This window comes from Fundulus heteroclitus, chromosome 13 (assembly GCF_011125445.2).
Source record: "Fundulus heteroclitus isolate FHET01 chromosome 13, MU-UCD_Fhet_4.1, whole genome shotgun sequence".
NCBI lineage: Eukaryota > Metazoa > Chordata > Actinopteri > Cyprinodontiformes > Fundulidae > Fundulus > Fundulus heteroclitus.
Window position 1 is genome coordinate 40,016,147 of NC_046373.1, and position 16,132 is coordinate 40,032,278.

The 16,132-nt window shown below is 41.3% G+C and overlaps 1 protein-coding gene across 4 annotated transcripts in view; it reads left to right on the top strand.

The window, feature by feature from the left end:
• Positions 1–16,132, top strand: part of macf1a (microtubule actin crosslinking factor 1a) — a 315,238-nt gene that overhangs the window by 12,646 nt on the left and 286,460 nt on the right. The window contains exon 1 of one of the 4 annotated variants that reach the window (XM_036145780.1): positions 14,406–15,187. The exons of the other annotated variants lie outside the window; for them this stretch is intronic. Coding sequence (XP_036001673.1) covers positions 15,094–15,187 — 94 coding nt within the window. The 5' untranslated portion in view covers positions 14,406–15,093. Of the gene's footprint in view, positions 1–14,405; positions 15,188–16,132 lie in introns of those variants that run through there. 4 annotated transcript variants of the gene reach the window in all.

A 16,132-nucleotide genomic window follows, 5' to 3' on the forward strand; every position in this document is an offset into this window, starting at 1 on the left:
TCTCCTTTTTTCCTGGTTCCAATGTAAAACCGCTACCAGTGCTTGTTCATTTCCAGTTCTTTCTGGTTCCTCCAGAGAAAAGGAAGGGAAACCTTTCACAGCCAGAGAACAGTTTTCAGCAGGACCTGGTGGAAACTTCTGCATGATCAAGCTGGAGATCTGGTGGTTAAAAAGAGTGGGTTCACTCTCTGCAGAGCTTGATCTGAGTCTGAGGAACATGTCTGGGTGACGCAGGGGTGGGTTTGAGTGAAACATAAATCGGTCAGAAAAGTTTTCAGTAATTTGGCGCTGTTCTACACTGTTTCATTAGAAATGGCTCCGGCACCAGTCCTGGCATTGATCTGGAACCCCTTTGATGGAAACACTTGATTGAGGATAAGGTCAGGGCTGGACGATATAGTAAAAAAGCATATCCATAAAATAGAAACGCACGGTGACATGGAGGAAGGTCGTCCTGTAACTAGCGGATTGCTGGTTTGATCACCTGCTGTGTCCTTAGGCAATTCACCCACATTGCCTGCTGGCGGTGGTCAGATGGTCCGGTGCCAGCCTTGTCTCTGTCAGTCTGCTCCAGGGCAGCTGTGGCTACTAGCATAGCTCACCACCGTAGGGTGTGGATGGGTGAATGGCTGATTTTAGCGTAAAGCGCTTTGGGGTCATCGGACATGATAAAGCGCTATACAAGTACAAACTACCATATTGACAGATATCGACAATTATCAAAATATTCTAAGTGCAACCCTGGCCATTTTATGCTGTTGCTTAATGGGTTTTTAGATAAGGAATTCAAAATAAGGAATTCACCCTTTATAAAACCAACTTTTCACCAAAACTGCAAGATTTAAAAAAGAATGTATGCTCTCTGAACTCTTTGAAGGGGGCGGAGCTTGATTCCTGGGTCTGCGTTTCTGATTGGTTGGGAGAATGTAGCTTAATGAGTCTAGTATTAACCTAAATGGCTAGAATGCAAAATGAAAGAAAACTGTCATTCTATTGAACTTTTTGTTTACCCTTTTTTTCTATTGTGCCACACGTCTAACGATTGATATATGTTATTAAATTATCGTCTAGCCCTAGATAATATCATGTAAACGTGGATTAGTTCTGTTACTTTCACAGTTTTTTCTCCTAGGCGTTTAGTAACAGCGCTGAGTTTTATAATGACGATCTGAAGCCTCGTTACATTTCTCTGTCATGGAGTTCGATGCGGCAGAAGAAGAAGTTCAAACATCTTTATTTCTTTCTCCAGGCATGAACGCCAATTCTTTTTGTGCTCTGAAACACATTTCTGGTTATTCTTGTGTGTGAAACAAAAACAAACGGTCATTAAAGCCGTGGTGAAAAGGCCCGATGTGAGGAAATTATGGTGGTGGAGAAGGAAGGGGACAAGAAGACAGTAAAAGCTGAGTGTAGTGACACGGAAACTGCATGTAGGCCGAGAGAGAGGACAGGGTTTAGATTAGATAGAGATGCACATAAATTTATGTGTCTGTCACATGAGGGTGTGTTTCTACGCTGTGACACATTTCCAGACTTGATAGTTTGTTTATTTTGGGTCGCCAAGCTCCAATCCTTTCTGCTTCAGAGCAGCTTTCTGCTGAGGAACGACTTGTTTCTTATCTGGCAACTAAAGAACAACTAAAGAACAAATGTATGTTAAATCTCAATGTTAAATTGATTTATCTTCAGCGTTTATCTTTCTACTAAATGAGGACTCTCCTGAGACTTATTAAATGTGGCTTAATCTCAGGAAATATGGAAAACCTTATTTTGATATGAAGGGATTTCCAAAGCTGGTGCCTTCTTTGTTCTCGCCAAAACGTTTTTGATATTCTGCCATCTGGGTCAATGCCACCGCCAACTCATTCACGAGCCAACAACACTGTTTCTAAAGACGAAAATAATCCTATAACTATTATATGATTATATTATAAACCCCTTATATGAGGTACTGCCGTTGCTTTTTCCTCCTCTTCCTCCTCCTTCAATGTTTATAACAGTCCTGGAGCTTAATCCTTTACAGCCTAGCTGTCATTTTCTCTTTTTGATTGTTTGTTTGTTTGTTTGTTTGGGGGGGGGGCTTGTATTTTTGTTAATTACTTTGGTTTAGCATGTTTATTATTGTAGTTTTTGTTCATGTTTACTGCGTATTCCTGACTCAGGTAATTAGACTCACCTGTTCGCCGCTCCAGATGTCTTTCTTCTTCTTCTTTCTTTTCCATTTCAGGGGATTCCACAGTCAGTTATCTCTCTCCACCATTTCCTCTGCATATTCCTTCATCTTCTCTTTACATCTCTTCTCTGGTCTTCCTCCAGACCTTCTGCCTTCCAGTTCCACCCTCAGCTTTCTTCTCCCGATGTTCTCACCATCCCTCCTCAAAGGGGGAGCCGTGACCGACAGAACCGTCGTTGGGCTGTCCGTCAAGCTAGCTACTAGCAGCTAGCGTTAGCTTATGTTGTCCGGGAGGTTTACAACTTAACTGGTGCAAATTGAAGAGCTTTACTGATCTTTTTATGACGTTCTCAAACATCTGTGTCATGCTGTTAGCTTAGCATGTAGCACCATCCGTGTCATGCTGTTAGCTTAGCATGTAGCACCATCCGTGTCATGCTGTTAGCTTAGCATGTAGCACCATCCGTGTCATGCTGTTAGCTTAGCATTTAGCACCATCCGTGTCATGCTGTTAGCTTAGCATGTGGCACCATTCAGTATTTCTTTTTTTCTTGTCTGTCTGCTTGGGAAAGTTCCTACGAACAACACATTTTGTGCTTGTCTTGTCTATAAAGAGTCAGCGCTCCGCCGTCGGAGGAATTGCAACAGTTTGGGCAGATGTGAACGGGTCAGTGGGGGAAACCCTGCCAATCAGCCGTTAATTACACCGTTACGATGAGCGTAACGGTCTAATTTCAGTCATTTTGACAACTGCCAGTATAACGGGCTGGGATGCTGGCCAGGGCCCTGGATACGCCAGCATAATTCATCATTCCTGGTTCCTCCCGTGTTCTTGTCCATCATTTTGTTGTAAATTTTCATATAATTTCTTGAGTCAATCATTTCAGCATGCTTCTACCCATACTGAGGTCCTCAATGACTAACTAACTAAATGTGACAGTGATAGGTATATCACCATTGCTTCACACCTCTGCATTTACCACTGGCTGGTCTAACATTACGATGGTTTGTTCCACTTACGTCTATTTTACCATTAGAGAGGTTTTCACGTTCTTAAAGGGAGATTATTTTGCTCACCAAGAGCATTTTATTTGACAGACAAGTGGTTTAACCTGATGTGTATCAGATGACAAATACCTGGATTTTACTGTGACTTTGAACATTGTTTGAGTTTATGATGCTGATGTTGTTTGATTGTCATATGTCTGGACTGTTTTGAGGTTCATTAAGTATATCTCTAACAGGTTTTCCTCCCTGTTAAAGGGGAGTTTTCCTCTCCACTGTCGCTTCATGCATGCTCAGTATGAGGGATTGCTGCAAAGCCATCAACAATGCAGACGACTGTCCACTGTGGCTCTACGCTCTTTCAGGAGGAGTGAATGCTGCTTGGAGAGACTTGATGCAACCTGCTGGGTTTCCTTAGAGAGGAAACTTTCTCACCAACCTGGAGGATCTGATGGAATTAGATTGAAGCAGTGAGGCCAGTGCACAAACACTTCCATGTGCACCAGGCTTATCTGTAGAAGGTGGTATTTATTGAGGTGAAAAGCTTGAATTAGCCAATGAAGCTGCTTGTGGAGATCTTTCTGGCTGAACCCAGAGTGGCAGCTGCATGTGGGTTCACTGCAACTACTCAGCCAAGAGTGTTACAAAAACCTACTGGCAGCGCTGCCGGCTCGGTGTTTGAGCCCTGGCCAAAGGGCTGTCCTGCAGAGAATGAGCTAATGGTCAAGCTATGCAGGTTTGCACAAGCTCCAACTACCTCAGACTCATCCAGGACTCTGATATGCTGTCACCAATATAATAAATAATAAGTTTTGTGAATGCTCACAAGAGTTAATCTTCGTCATGCCATCAAGCACTCCAGAAAAAGTCCCTGTGAACCCTTTATCTGTGCCGGCTCCATCCCAGGGAACACAGAGACACGCAACCATGCAGACAGACATTCACACGTTTATGGGCTGATAAACAGGAATTACATGCAAACTCCAGGCAGAAAGATTTGAACCCAGGACCTTCCTGCTGCAAGGCAGCAGTGCTACCAACTGCTCCCCTGTGGAGCCTGCAGCAGATGAATTTATTATTCCCCCCCCTCATTATCATCGTTAATGCTTTGCTGTTTGTTGAGCAGCACTTTGGTGTAGCTCATGTAGTTTTTAAAGTGCTTTATAGATAAATTGACGTTATTTCTAAGGTGACTGACTCAATTCTACGTATAGAGATCTGGGAAACATTGAAGAGAAGGTTCTGTCCAGGTTAAACAGCTTTAATTGGCCCGGTTTTGGTTCCCCCTCATCTCTCTGGTGGCACCCAGAGCACATGTGTTCAGCACTCACTCAGGCATGAAGACTATTGTGATGATTTTACATTTTGTATGATGCGTACTACGGTTCTACTCTGACCTTAATTTGCACTCAGCTGGGACCTGGAATGTGGAAACTGAATAAATTTGCCTGCTTTCCCCAGACGTTTAGTCTCTGGCTGGTGTTTCCCGAAGCCTAAAGCCGTTTTAGACGCGTTTCTGTCTGTGAATTTGAGTTGCAGTGAGTTATTGTTAGTAAAATAGAGGAAGACTCAGAGGGGAAACAGCAGCAGCTCTGTGAACAGATGAGTCTTAGATTCAGTCTGTGGAGGAGAGAAAAAGAGTCGCTGCTGTCCGGACTGGACTCTGCCCGCCTGCTGAGCCTGAATATCAATGATTCTGCACACCAGCTGCTGCCTTTCCAGTGTGAATCTACTCCATCTCCATATCTGAAGGAGAAAAAAAAATAATTTTAGGTAGTTAGATTGAATTTAAGTTTATTTCTGTGTTCTAAGCAGCAATCGTTTTCATGTAAGAACTACAACATGTTAAAGTTCTTCATGCATTTTGGATAATAACATTTTATACGTTTATAAAAAGCCAAATCAGGTAAGCACAATAAAATTAAACATGGTCTGTTTAAACAAAATGTAGATGGAAAAGTCAAAAAGAGGAAAAAGCAGCAACAAAACAGATTTTGATGCCGACTTACAGTAGGAATCAGGATAAAATATGTCAATTTTGATCTGATTTCAACATTTCTTAATATAAAAAAAAAAAAATTTAACAGAACAACCTCAACAAAGAGGACAGAAATCGTCCCATTTTCCATCTAGCTGCTGATTTGTGCTGAAGTTTAGGATTTTTGCTGCTATCCCTCATTTATTCTTCTTTATTGCACCACCCCCACAGCACAATACTGCCACCACCGAGCTTTACCGTTGGTATCGTGTTCGGTTGATGCATGAAATCCTGACAGATTTCTTCTCATTGTGGTTCGTACTTTTTCTCGTCTCGCTTTAAAATCTTTCTCCTGAAGCAGTTTGGCTTGTCCATGTTGGCATCTGAAAACTTCAGTCTGTCTGGAAGGTGTCGGTTTTGGAGGAGGAGCGGTTTCTCTTGGTTTGCGCCGTCTCCATCCAGGCTTCACTGGATTCACTGTGGATGGGGTCGCTGGTGTCCCAGTAGTTTACGTTTCCTAGCAGCTTCTGCAGTTCCTGTTTTTTTTCTGAAGGAACAGTTTTGGTCAGATTGCAGAAACCTGGACATAGTCGGGTTTCCTGCAGGAAATTGATTCGCAAACACGCATCAAAACTGGTTTTGGACTGGATAAAGCAGGCCAACATTAGGCTTCCTTAACATCCTGCTCAAAGCTTCTACTTAGACCCTGTTTTAGATTTCTGGACTATATTTAAAGGCTGAAACCAATAATTTAAATAAACTCTACCATTTCAGCCAGTACGAGCAGCTAGCTGGCGACTACAAAAAGCATGTGGTCAAGTTGGAATTTAGAGGCATTTTATCAAATATCAGTGGAGGTGTATGTATATGTTTGAAGCTGTATGTATAATTTTGACCCCTATTGAATTAAGAGAAAATCCACAGCAGATTGAAACCTATAATTAAATCATTAATTAAATTAAATTAATTCCAACACTGAGTGGATGTAAACCTCTTGGTTTGGTCATCTTATAAACAAAAATGTATGCATAATTTAAACAAAATTTAAATTTTGTTATTTTACTACGTCCTGTTCTGGATTTCTACACATTTCCCAGCATCCCCTGAACTCAGCATCTTGAAAAGAAACGAGTAGATTTTCATTCTGTAATTTGTGCGTTCTTGTTTCTGCTCATCCAATAGGATGTTCCCTTTAAGTTTAAAAATTATTTATATAGAAACAAAAAAATAAAATAACCATGGCACAGATAGAAGGTTGTGTGACGCTCCAGCTGCATCAGGACCCCACAAACCTGACTGCATGTAACTTAGGCGCCCTCTGTGCTGCCTGCTGCTCCTTTACTTCCTGGTTTCCTTCTCCGCAGGCAGCTGAAAGGCACCCTTCGGCCCTAGGCCCCGGCTGTTGCCCTGTCGCCATAGTTACGTGGTCTCCTCTGTCTCCATGGTTATAAAAAGGAGAGGAGCAACAATGGCGGAGGGGGTGAGGGGCCGACTCCAGATACAAAAGAGGGGAGAGAGTGAGAGAGTTCGCATTTTAATTTGGCGCAAGAGACAAGAGCAGCGACTCCGTACACAGAGAGAAGGAGTGAAGGATGGAGTCTGTGCAGAAAGTAATGATGAGAGGAAAGAGACGGACAAAGAGAGAGGGGCGGCGTGATGGCGGGGGGGAGGAGGTTCAAACAGAGGGATGAATGAAGGGATGACTGTTAAATCTGAGAGAGAGGGAGGCCATAAAAACCGAAGGAGAAAGAAAAAGAGGCACAGAGTAATAAAAACATGAGGAAATAAGACGAAAGGTAAAGTGCAGTTGAGGTGGAAAGAGAAAAGGAAATTTAAAAGAAGGCAAAGCAAATTTATTTGTAAAGCACATTTCAGTACAAAGACAATGCAAAGCACTTTACATGATTAAAATACAGGAAAATAAAACAGAATAAAAGCAAGTTGGAATAAAATGTAGAAACAAAAAAAACATGGGAGAATAGAAATTAAAAGCAAATATTAAAAACAGTTTTACTACAAACTTGAAATAATGATGTTTCAGTAAAACGGTTTAACTAAAACAGTCAAAGGCGATCCTAAACAAATGTGTTTTTAATATTGATTTAAAGGAACTCAGGCTTTCAGCACTTTTACAGTTAAAAGCTAAACAGTTTGGACTGGAATACAGAAAAAAGACAGAGAGAGTAATTAAAGAATGAGCAACATTTAGATAAATCGGAGAAATACAGGAAGAAAGATGAAACTGAACAAAACCAAAAATGAGAGAAAAATCAGAATCAGTAACTTTTTTTCTTTTGAGCTTCATGAAGAACAAACAACACAAACCAATTTTAAGTACTTAGTTTGTAGCTTTGCTGGTCGACAACGGTCCGGTTTGCTGAATGGAAATAAAATCCAACAGATCTTTGTTGTTATTTACTGCAGCACTGAGGCTCCCAGGAAGGGATGTTCCTGTTATGTTCTGATCAATTTGGAAGGAATAAACCTTTTACTGATTTTATAATCAGTTATCCATGCAGGGTGGCAACTCAGTCCACCACAAAGACAAACACATAATTTCCTTCCATGAAAAAGGCTCCTGGATCACAGTGTTCAGGTCTGGGAAGGTAGAAGACCATGGAGAGCCTGGGCAGGATGTTTTGGACCGTTGTCCTGCTGAATGAGTAAACGATACCATCCAGTTTAGCAGGTTTCCCAGGGGCTTTGACAGAGAAACAGGCCCATAGCATTACATTTTTCGATTAAATTTTATTTATATAGCGCCAATTCATGATACACATCATCTCAAGGCTCTTTCCAATGTCAGACTCCATCAGATCCTCCAGGTTGGTGAGAAAGTTTCCTCTCTAAGGAAACCCAGCAGGTTGCATCAAGTCTCTCCAAGCAGCATTCACTCCTCCTGAAAGAGCGTAGAGCCACAGTGGACAGTCGTCTGCATTGTTGATGGCTTTGCAGCAATCCCTCATACTGAGCATGCATGAAGCGACAGTGGAGAGGAAAACTCCCCTTTAACAGGGAGGAGAACCTCCAGCAGAACCAGAACCAGGCTCAGTGTGAACGCTCATCTGCCTCCACCCACTGGGGCTTAGAGAAGACAGAGCAGAGACACAGAAAGCACAGAAGCTCACATTGACCCAGGAGTACTTTCTATGTTAGATGGTAATAGAGGATGATCTGCCTCCCCTGATGATGTCACAGCTAACAGAACACCAGACCAGGTGTACCTTCTATGAAGAAAAAAGAGAGAGAACAAAAAAAAAACCCTCCACTGTGCTTAACAGAAGGCATGAAGTGCTTCTCCACATGTTCATCCTTCCACCTGGAAAGCTCAGCGTTATTCTGATCCAATCAAAGCAACGAACGACTGACGTTTAATATCTTTATTGTTTGTAGGACACAAACAACCAGTTGGCACGGACGTCTAACGGTCGTTCTGGTGCGCTTTACTGCAGTTCTCTGAAAGTAAACTTGATAATTTTTTTGTTATTTTCTCCTCACTGTGCACTGAGGAGTTTTATACCTTGCTCTGACAGGAGATATGGTCAAGTTTAGTTCTTGTAACTATTTACTGACCTGCAATGATCAGTACACATCTGGCTGACTCCAAATGCATGTTCTCTTGTCTTTCCCACTTTGAGGAGCAGCTAAGAGACGTAGGGCTCTGCGTCACATCATATTTATACCCCAAGGAAAGCAAAAATTAATGTGTCACTACATAAAAGTTTACATTAAAAAATGCTTTAGATCGATTAATTTGTAGGATTTGTTGGTGGTGCTGATAATTTTGTAAAAACAACAAATATTTCTTAATTTTAAGATAATTTTCCCCCTATTGAATCCATGTACTCTAATCAAAGGTTAGATTATTCATTATCAGATTAAGCTGCTGCAGTAAAAGTTTCTTTTTAGACGTGCTGAGAAGAGTTAACGGCGCCTTAGACTGAATCCGTTCCCATCCTGAACTCGTCCTCTGCAGACGGCAGCGCCGCGCTCATTATCTGATTAATCTACATTCAGTCATGCCTTGTTCGCATGTTTCCGTCCTGCTGCATTTTGGTTTTTATTTTTAACCACTGATTGAGTTTGCTTTCAAAAGCCCAAACAGACGTTAATCCGAGTCACACGTCGACGCACAAAAAAAAGATTTGATTCAATGTCCTGAGCGTTGCAGAAAACTCAGAGTTTCATTGGTCTGAGTTTAGAGAAGAATGCAGCGGTGGGTGATAACATCCGATTATTTGATGGTTCGGTTTGTCCAACTTTCAGCCTCGGCAGACTTTCTGACGGTCATGGAGAAAATATTTGTTTCTCCTGTTCCAGCTGAAGTCTCTCTGAAGCTGAGGCGTCGTCATGCGGGTGTGTTAAGGACTCGATGTCCTCTTGGCTCTCAGAGCGTTTGCTTTCTGCAGCTGGACATTTAACACACAGTGCATGTTCCCTCACATGAGAGAAGAACAACCCCTGGCTGACATTCATGGTCTTATATTTACTGTTAGTCACATCCCCAGGGGTCAGGGGTCAGTGGGAGGGGTATGCAGAGGATGGGTCCCCGGTCTGGTGCAGCCCCAGCGCACAGCCACAATCCAGCATGCATAGAATCCCTCTAAAGGCCAGATCCTTGCATGTTTCTTGACTTTTTGAGGAAGTCGGAGTACCTGGAGAGAAACCCTTCATGAACTGGGAGGAGCTCACAGGCTTCATGAAGACCCCCTGCAGAGGTTTTAAGCTTGACATGTCCTGGTCTGATGCAACAGCACAAACCCGCCGCCCCATGGTATAACCCACTTTGACATTATATACGTAGGCGCCTCATTATGTGCTGGAGCGCCCTTTTGCATCGCCGCCATATTGGATGGGTCTCTCCTACTCAAGGCTGGCATAGGAGCTGACGGGAATAAACACTTTGCCTCTATTTTCTGCAATAACTGGTGATAACTACTGAAAGGAGATCATGTGGTGCTCATCAGCATTTTGGGCTGAGATTGGTTCTAAAGATGAGTTTTTCACTTGGTGAGAACATTGCAGAAATCCAACTAATGGACCATAATTTGATGCTTATTATTTTGTTATCTCTGTTTTTCACAAACTAAGACTGAATCATGTTGCAAAATAAGTACCCTGGAGTTACAGAGCGCCAAAGACATGCAAGAAGCTGTGCAAAACAGCTCTTTTTCAAAGCTCTTAAGCTACGGCCCCAGATGCAGAGTGTAAGATGCTGGAATGGCCTGGAAATTTTAAAGGACACTTTTCCAGGCCTTTTAGAAAAAGCTGTGTGTATGCATGTGTGCAAATTATTGTCTGTGTGTAGAGAAGGCTCAGGATTGTACGTGTGAGAGAGTGTGAAATAAATTTAAATGAACAATCAAACTATGTTCTTTGTTAAAATATAAAATGTATTAATTTATACATTTATTATTATGTAATACCACATGCCTGTCTTTGTTAAATTACATAAAACAAAGTATTTCAGTATGAAATCACGTAATATGCCATATGTCTGTCTGTGAAGAGCATAAAGGCATGAATTATGTTGTTTAAACTATATATTTTCAGCATTAAAAGATGTTTTTTTATGTGTAACAGTGTCCTGTATTATAACCACATCTCTGTCATTTGTACCAAACCAAACCGTGTGAAAATCAGCTAAAAACTGGGGGAGTTATGATTTAATTTAGTTGGGCAAACAGCTTTCTCAGCATACATATATGCACTGGGGGTGTGTAGGAGACCCATCCAAGATGGCGGCCGCTCTCAATCTGCATATATGTTGTCTATGGTAGGCCACACTAGAAAGCACATTTAAAAACAGAACTTGCTAAACATGTAAAAAGTAACTGCACAATGTAATCTTTTTAAAAACATTCGACATGCTTTAACATCATGTTTTATAGCCTATCAGTTCGTTTTTCTTGTTTAGGTCAGAAAATCTGTTGAAGTTTGACTTTCTTAGCCGCTCCATGTAACCTCAGCCTCAGTTGCACCATTTAATGAACTGACTTTTCACATTTCAACCACGTCTTCATTCTGCTTAGACTCTACGAAACGTCATATTTTCTGCCTCTGTTCAACAAGCTTTCGCTGGTCATTGAAATGTGACCGTAGAGTGTTTATAAGTTGGAGCAGCAACCAACAATATTAAAATTATCATTAGCACCATCTGAGATGTCATTAAAACCTAGCTGGAAATTTCCTTTCCCTGTTAATGTTGCTGCAGCAATTTGGTCTGAAGGTTTTTATTCCTGGATTCATCTGTTTATAATCGCTTCATTGCTTAATAAGAACGAGAATAATAAAAAAAACTATAAAAATATTAATTAAATAAGAAAAAAAGAATAGCAACTGGATAAGATACAAATATAAAAAAATATAATAAGAAAATACCTAAAAATAAATTTAGGAAAATAATTTTAAAAATAAGATAAGAATACAGACTAAAAATAATAAGAAACAAGAATAAAAATACCAAAGAATTTTTTTTTACTAAAGATACTGAAAAGAATAAAATGAAATAAAATCAGAATACAGACTAAAATAAGAAGTGAAAACATATTTAGCTGAAACAGCAGTTAATTATATCAGTAAATTAAATCCTAGCCCGATCTACATCCTGTGAGCTGAAAGAGGGGAACGGCTTCCTTTCTTTTCGTAGAAAGGAGTACGGCTGTACGAGTTTGCCAAAAATTAATATTGTGATTTATTTCAACCATAATTGCAATTTAATTTGGACTTTTCTCTGCATTAACCACGAGAAACAAAAACGTCCTGTAGAAAAAGACGTTTGTAAATTAGGAGTATTCAAAGCAAGACATTTAATCGTTTTTTTATTAATCAGAATATAATTATTTAATTGAGTTGGACATCAATCCTTGTTGAACATAAAGTGCAACTAACAAACAAGTCTATGTATTAAACACTTTGACCGCTACTTAATGCTATGGTGAGATTTCTGAAAGTTTCTGGTAAAACATATTGATTAGATAAACTCTAAAACAAGTAATAAAATTAGATTATCTCACTGCTGCAACTCTCTTAACCTTCCATGTGGTGTAAACCCACTTTAAACATAATTACTGACAACTAAAGGACGGGTCTGTTCCATTAATTATGTTGCCAAAAACTGCAGACCTGTGCCATTTGGAAATTGCGTCTTTTAAAATTGTGATTATAATGCAAATGTGATTAATTATCCAGAAGAAAGGATTTTTTTTCCATCTTTTATTTTCAGGCAGCCTCCCCCTCGTCCAGCTGTCGGCTTGTTGATGTAAGCACCGGTTAAAGTTGCACAGAAAGACTTTTCCACATCAGCGCTCAGGGTTGAAAGTACCTTCATGCATCTTTTATTTATCTGGATCCAGTATTGATCCAGCCTGGCAGCCACATGCCTTACAGTTTGGAGCTAAATTGGTTTTCCATGGAGATCCTTGTTATAAATATTCTCACTATGGGATTAAATGACTTCATCTCCAAACTCATTCACTGCTTTATAGGGCCTGACCCTCGGAAAGGTCGCATTCTGGGATTAACTGCTAATGACTGTGGTGGAGACTCAAACGCTCATGAAGAACCAATGTTATTCAACTCAATCATACATTTGGAGTTTATTTGAGAATAAAAGCTGCCTCAAAAGGTGATAAATCCAGGGATCCATCCATTTAGATTTCTTTCTATATTGGTAACACAACAACCCTGTAGGTGGCAGTGTGCTCCAATAAGAGCAAAGTAGAACCAAAGTTAAATTCCTTGTTTGTGTCAGAAGCTTGGGGAATAAATCTCGTTCTGATTCAATAAAAAGAGGGAATATTTGATTTAAACAATGATGCAGACAGAAACTAAAACAATTTATTTTGTCCCTTTTAAGCATTCACCTCTGTTCAGATTCTACCAGCACAAAGGCTGACCTTATTACCCCAATAAATAGGAATAGGAGGAATATTTAAGCTTAAAAGCTTTAGATTTAGACCTGATTGTTTCACTTACCTGAAAAAAATCATCACAAAAGTTTTGGGTTTCAATGATTTATATTTATTTCTTTTGGTTTTAAAAAGAGAGAAATTCCTGTTTTAGCAGAGATCATCTGGGAAGAATCTTTAAGGATGAGCCAAAGTGGCTTAATTCACTAATTGTTTTCTTTGGCTCCATTTTATTTCCAAAAACGAAACAGAGAAACTTTCAAAATAAAATGCTTCCATCTTTACCAGAAAATAATCTAACATAACTATTAAAATATTATTTCTAATATAAATAATAATATACATCACACTTTTTATTGAATTTTACTTCATACAGAACCAAAATGTTATGGATACAAACAAAGCCCCTCTCATTCACACCTCAAACTGCATATATCGTTTTCAAGAATAGAGATGTAAAAACTGAAATGAATAAAAGTTCGTAGGAAATCACTGAAGCCAATAGACACAATACTCCAGCCTTTTTTATACATAAGTCCTGAATCCAGCCCTTATGACACTCATATAAAAATCACATTTACAAATTTCACAGTATAATGTGGGGTGGTAGAGAGTTTAATTAGGTAGAGGTATACAATCTGGACAGTATAATAATAAAAACCAGTTGAAAGAAAAAAATCCAGGCCTCTATATGTACATGTACAAGCCGTATTTTACTCAAGGGAACAATAAACTGTGGAAAAGAGACACATACACCACAAAGTCCCTAAATAACTAAACCAATCAGTCAATCAGTATTAGTTTATATAAAGTCAAAATAAACAATTGAAAGTAAACTTTATGTCACGCATGTAAAAATTTGTAAATGACTAAATAATATAGAATGCAATTATTTTATTGTATCTAAATAGAACAATAAATAAAATGGTAATACAGAATAAACATTTGGATACTAACTTACATAGAACAAATAAATAACTAATGAGTTTAAAGAAGGAAACGTTTGAACGGTTGAGTTAAAACGGCATAAAAATACATGATTTAGAGAAACACAAAAGCTAATTCAAAAGATACCATTGTTTGTTAAAATCCAAAGATAAAAAATATATTAAATTAAAAAGACATATATTGCGTCTACTTTCAAAAGATTACCTAAAAAATATTGTAGCGAGATGCAAAATCTAAAAAATTTAATAAAAAAGGTGGGACTGTTTATCCATGCACCGAACATCTCCCTCCACCAGGGGGCGCCGCAGCTCTGTGTCGCTCTCTCTCCGACTCTCAGCGCAGGCGCAGAGAGCAGCTCTTCCTCGCCGGCTCTGGGAAATTCCTGCGGCCGAGCTTCCTGGTGCGGCCGGCAGAGAGGGATGGCAGCCAGCCTCAGCGGGAGGACCCAGAGCAGAAGAGGGAGGGACGGAGAGAGGAAGACGGACGAGAAACAGACACGTTCACAGCACAACCGGAGACAGAGGCTCAGCCTCACGGACACAAGCGGCCATTTCGGCTCTGGGAGCTCGGCCGGATTCTCGGGACGCAAGCTGGGATAGGAAGCAGCGGAGCTCCGCCGCATTGAAAACGGAAACAAGCCCAGGGGAGCGCTGCTATCGACGCTTATCGGCGTGTTGGATACCCCCCCCCCCTTCCCCGCCCCCCCTCACAGAGAGCAGCGGTCACCGGGCTGGGAGCTGCTTTGGTCCCGCTGCTGTAGTTCCTAACGGCTACCATGGATAGATGACGTTTACATAACCTCCGCTTCCTCGTTAATTTGGACACATTTCATTTTTTTTTTTTTATTAATTTTGCTCCTTTTTTTTTTATTTTATCGTCGCCGAGGATTATCTAACGCTGCTTTGAAGCGAGCTCCGGGGCTTTTCCGATGCATCCCCGTCATTAAGCCCGCACCGGCTGCTGCTGATTCGGACTCCGGAGGAGAGAGGGGAGCCGGGGTCCGGGACCACTGCGGTAGTCTCGCAGGCCCGGGGCTTTGGATTCTTCCCCCCTTTCCCCCCCCCTCCTCCCCAGGCACTATGGCCGGGTTCATACCGGGTCTGCTGCCGACGAACCACTCCCAGGAGAAGCAGTTCGCCCAGGCGTATGAAGATGTCCTGGAGCGCTATAAAGGTAAGGGAACGCGGGGAGGACGCACACGCGTGCGGGCCGAAAGCTGACACCTCGGAGCGTTTTCCTGGAGGAGGGGGGGTAATGAGCCGGCACATGTGGCCCTGGTTGTCCGGCAGTGGAGGCGGGTCGCCTGGCCAGCCGGCTCTGCCTGTTTCCTGGCTGTTATTTTGGGCTAAACAGCTCTGATACATTGTTGGTCTCCTGTCAGCGGTGGGAAAACTTCAGGTTTCTCCAGACAAAGCGCGGTTTTTATGAAGCCCACCTGTTCAGGGCCTAAGATGTTAGAGGTGAATAAACGATGGAATATGGATCCAGTATAAGATCTTTAAACAGTCGTATACAAAATACATCAATTAAATAAAAATGTAGGTCTTTTTCTTTGAGCTTTTCCCTTTTTAGGAGTCGTCCATCTCACTCTATCCACATCTTCTCTCACACCTTCATGTCTTCTTTACCTCCATCCGTAAACCTCCAGCCTCAGCATCCTTCTGCCCATGTCCTCACCGTCCGTCCTCTGGACATGTCCAAACCATCTCGGTCTCCACATCATCCAGCCTGAGCCGTCCCTCTGATGGAGTCAGATCCTCTCCGTCCTCGTCTCCTCCGTCTCTAAACCAGACAGCATCTTTGCTCCCACCACCGTCTTCTACGTCTTTCCTTCCATTCTGGCTGAGACTCTTTTACCTTTCTCCGCCCATTCCAACCTGCTTGGACACATTTCTTGACCTCTCTTCAACACTCTGGACTTAAATTCCTCGATGCACTCCCACCTCCACCTTGGAGTCCTCTGTCCCCCTACAGCACACCTCACCACTGTCCTACAGCACACCTCACCGCTGTCCTACACCGCCCTAAGTTACTTCTCTGCTCCTCCAGACTTCCTCATGTGATACCTCAGCTCATCTCTCGGCACCCTGTCATCATTATGTTCAGACGGTGTTTCCA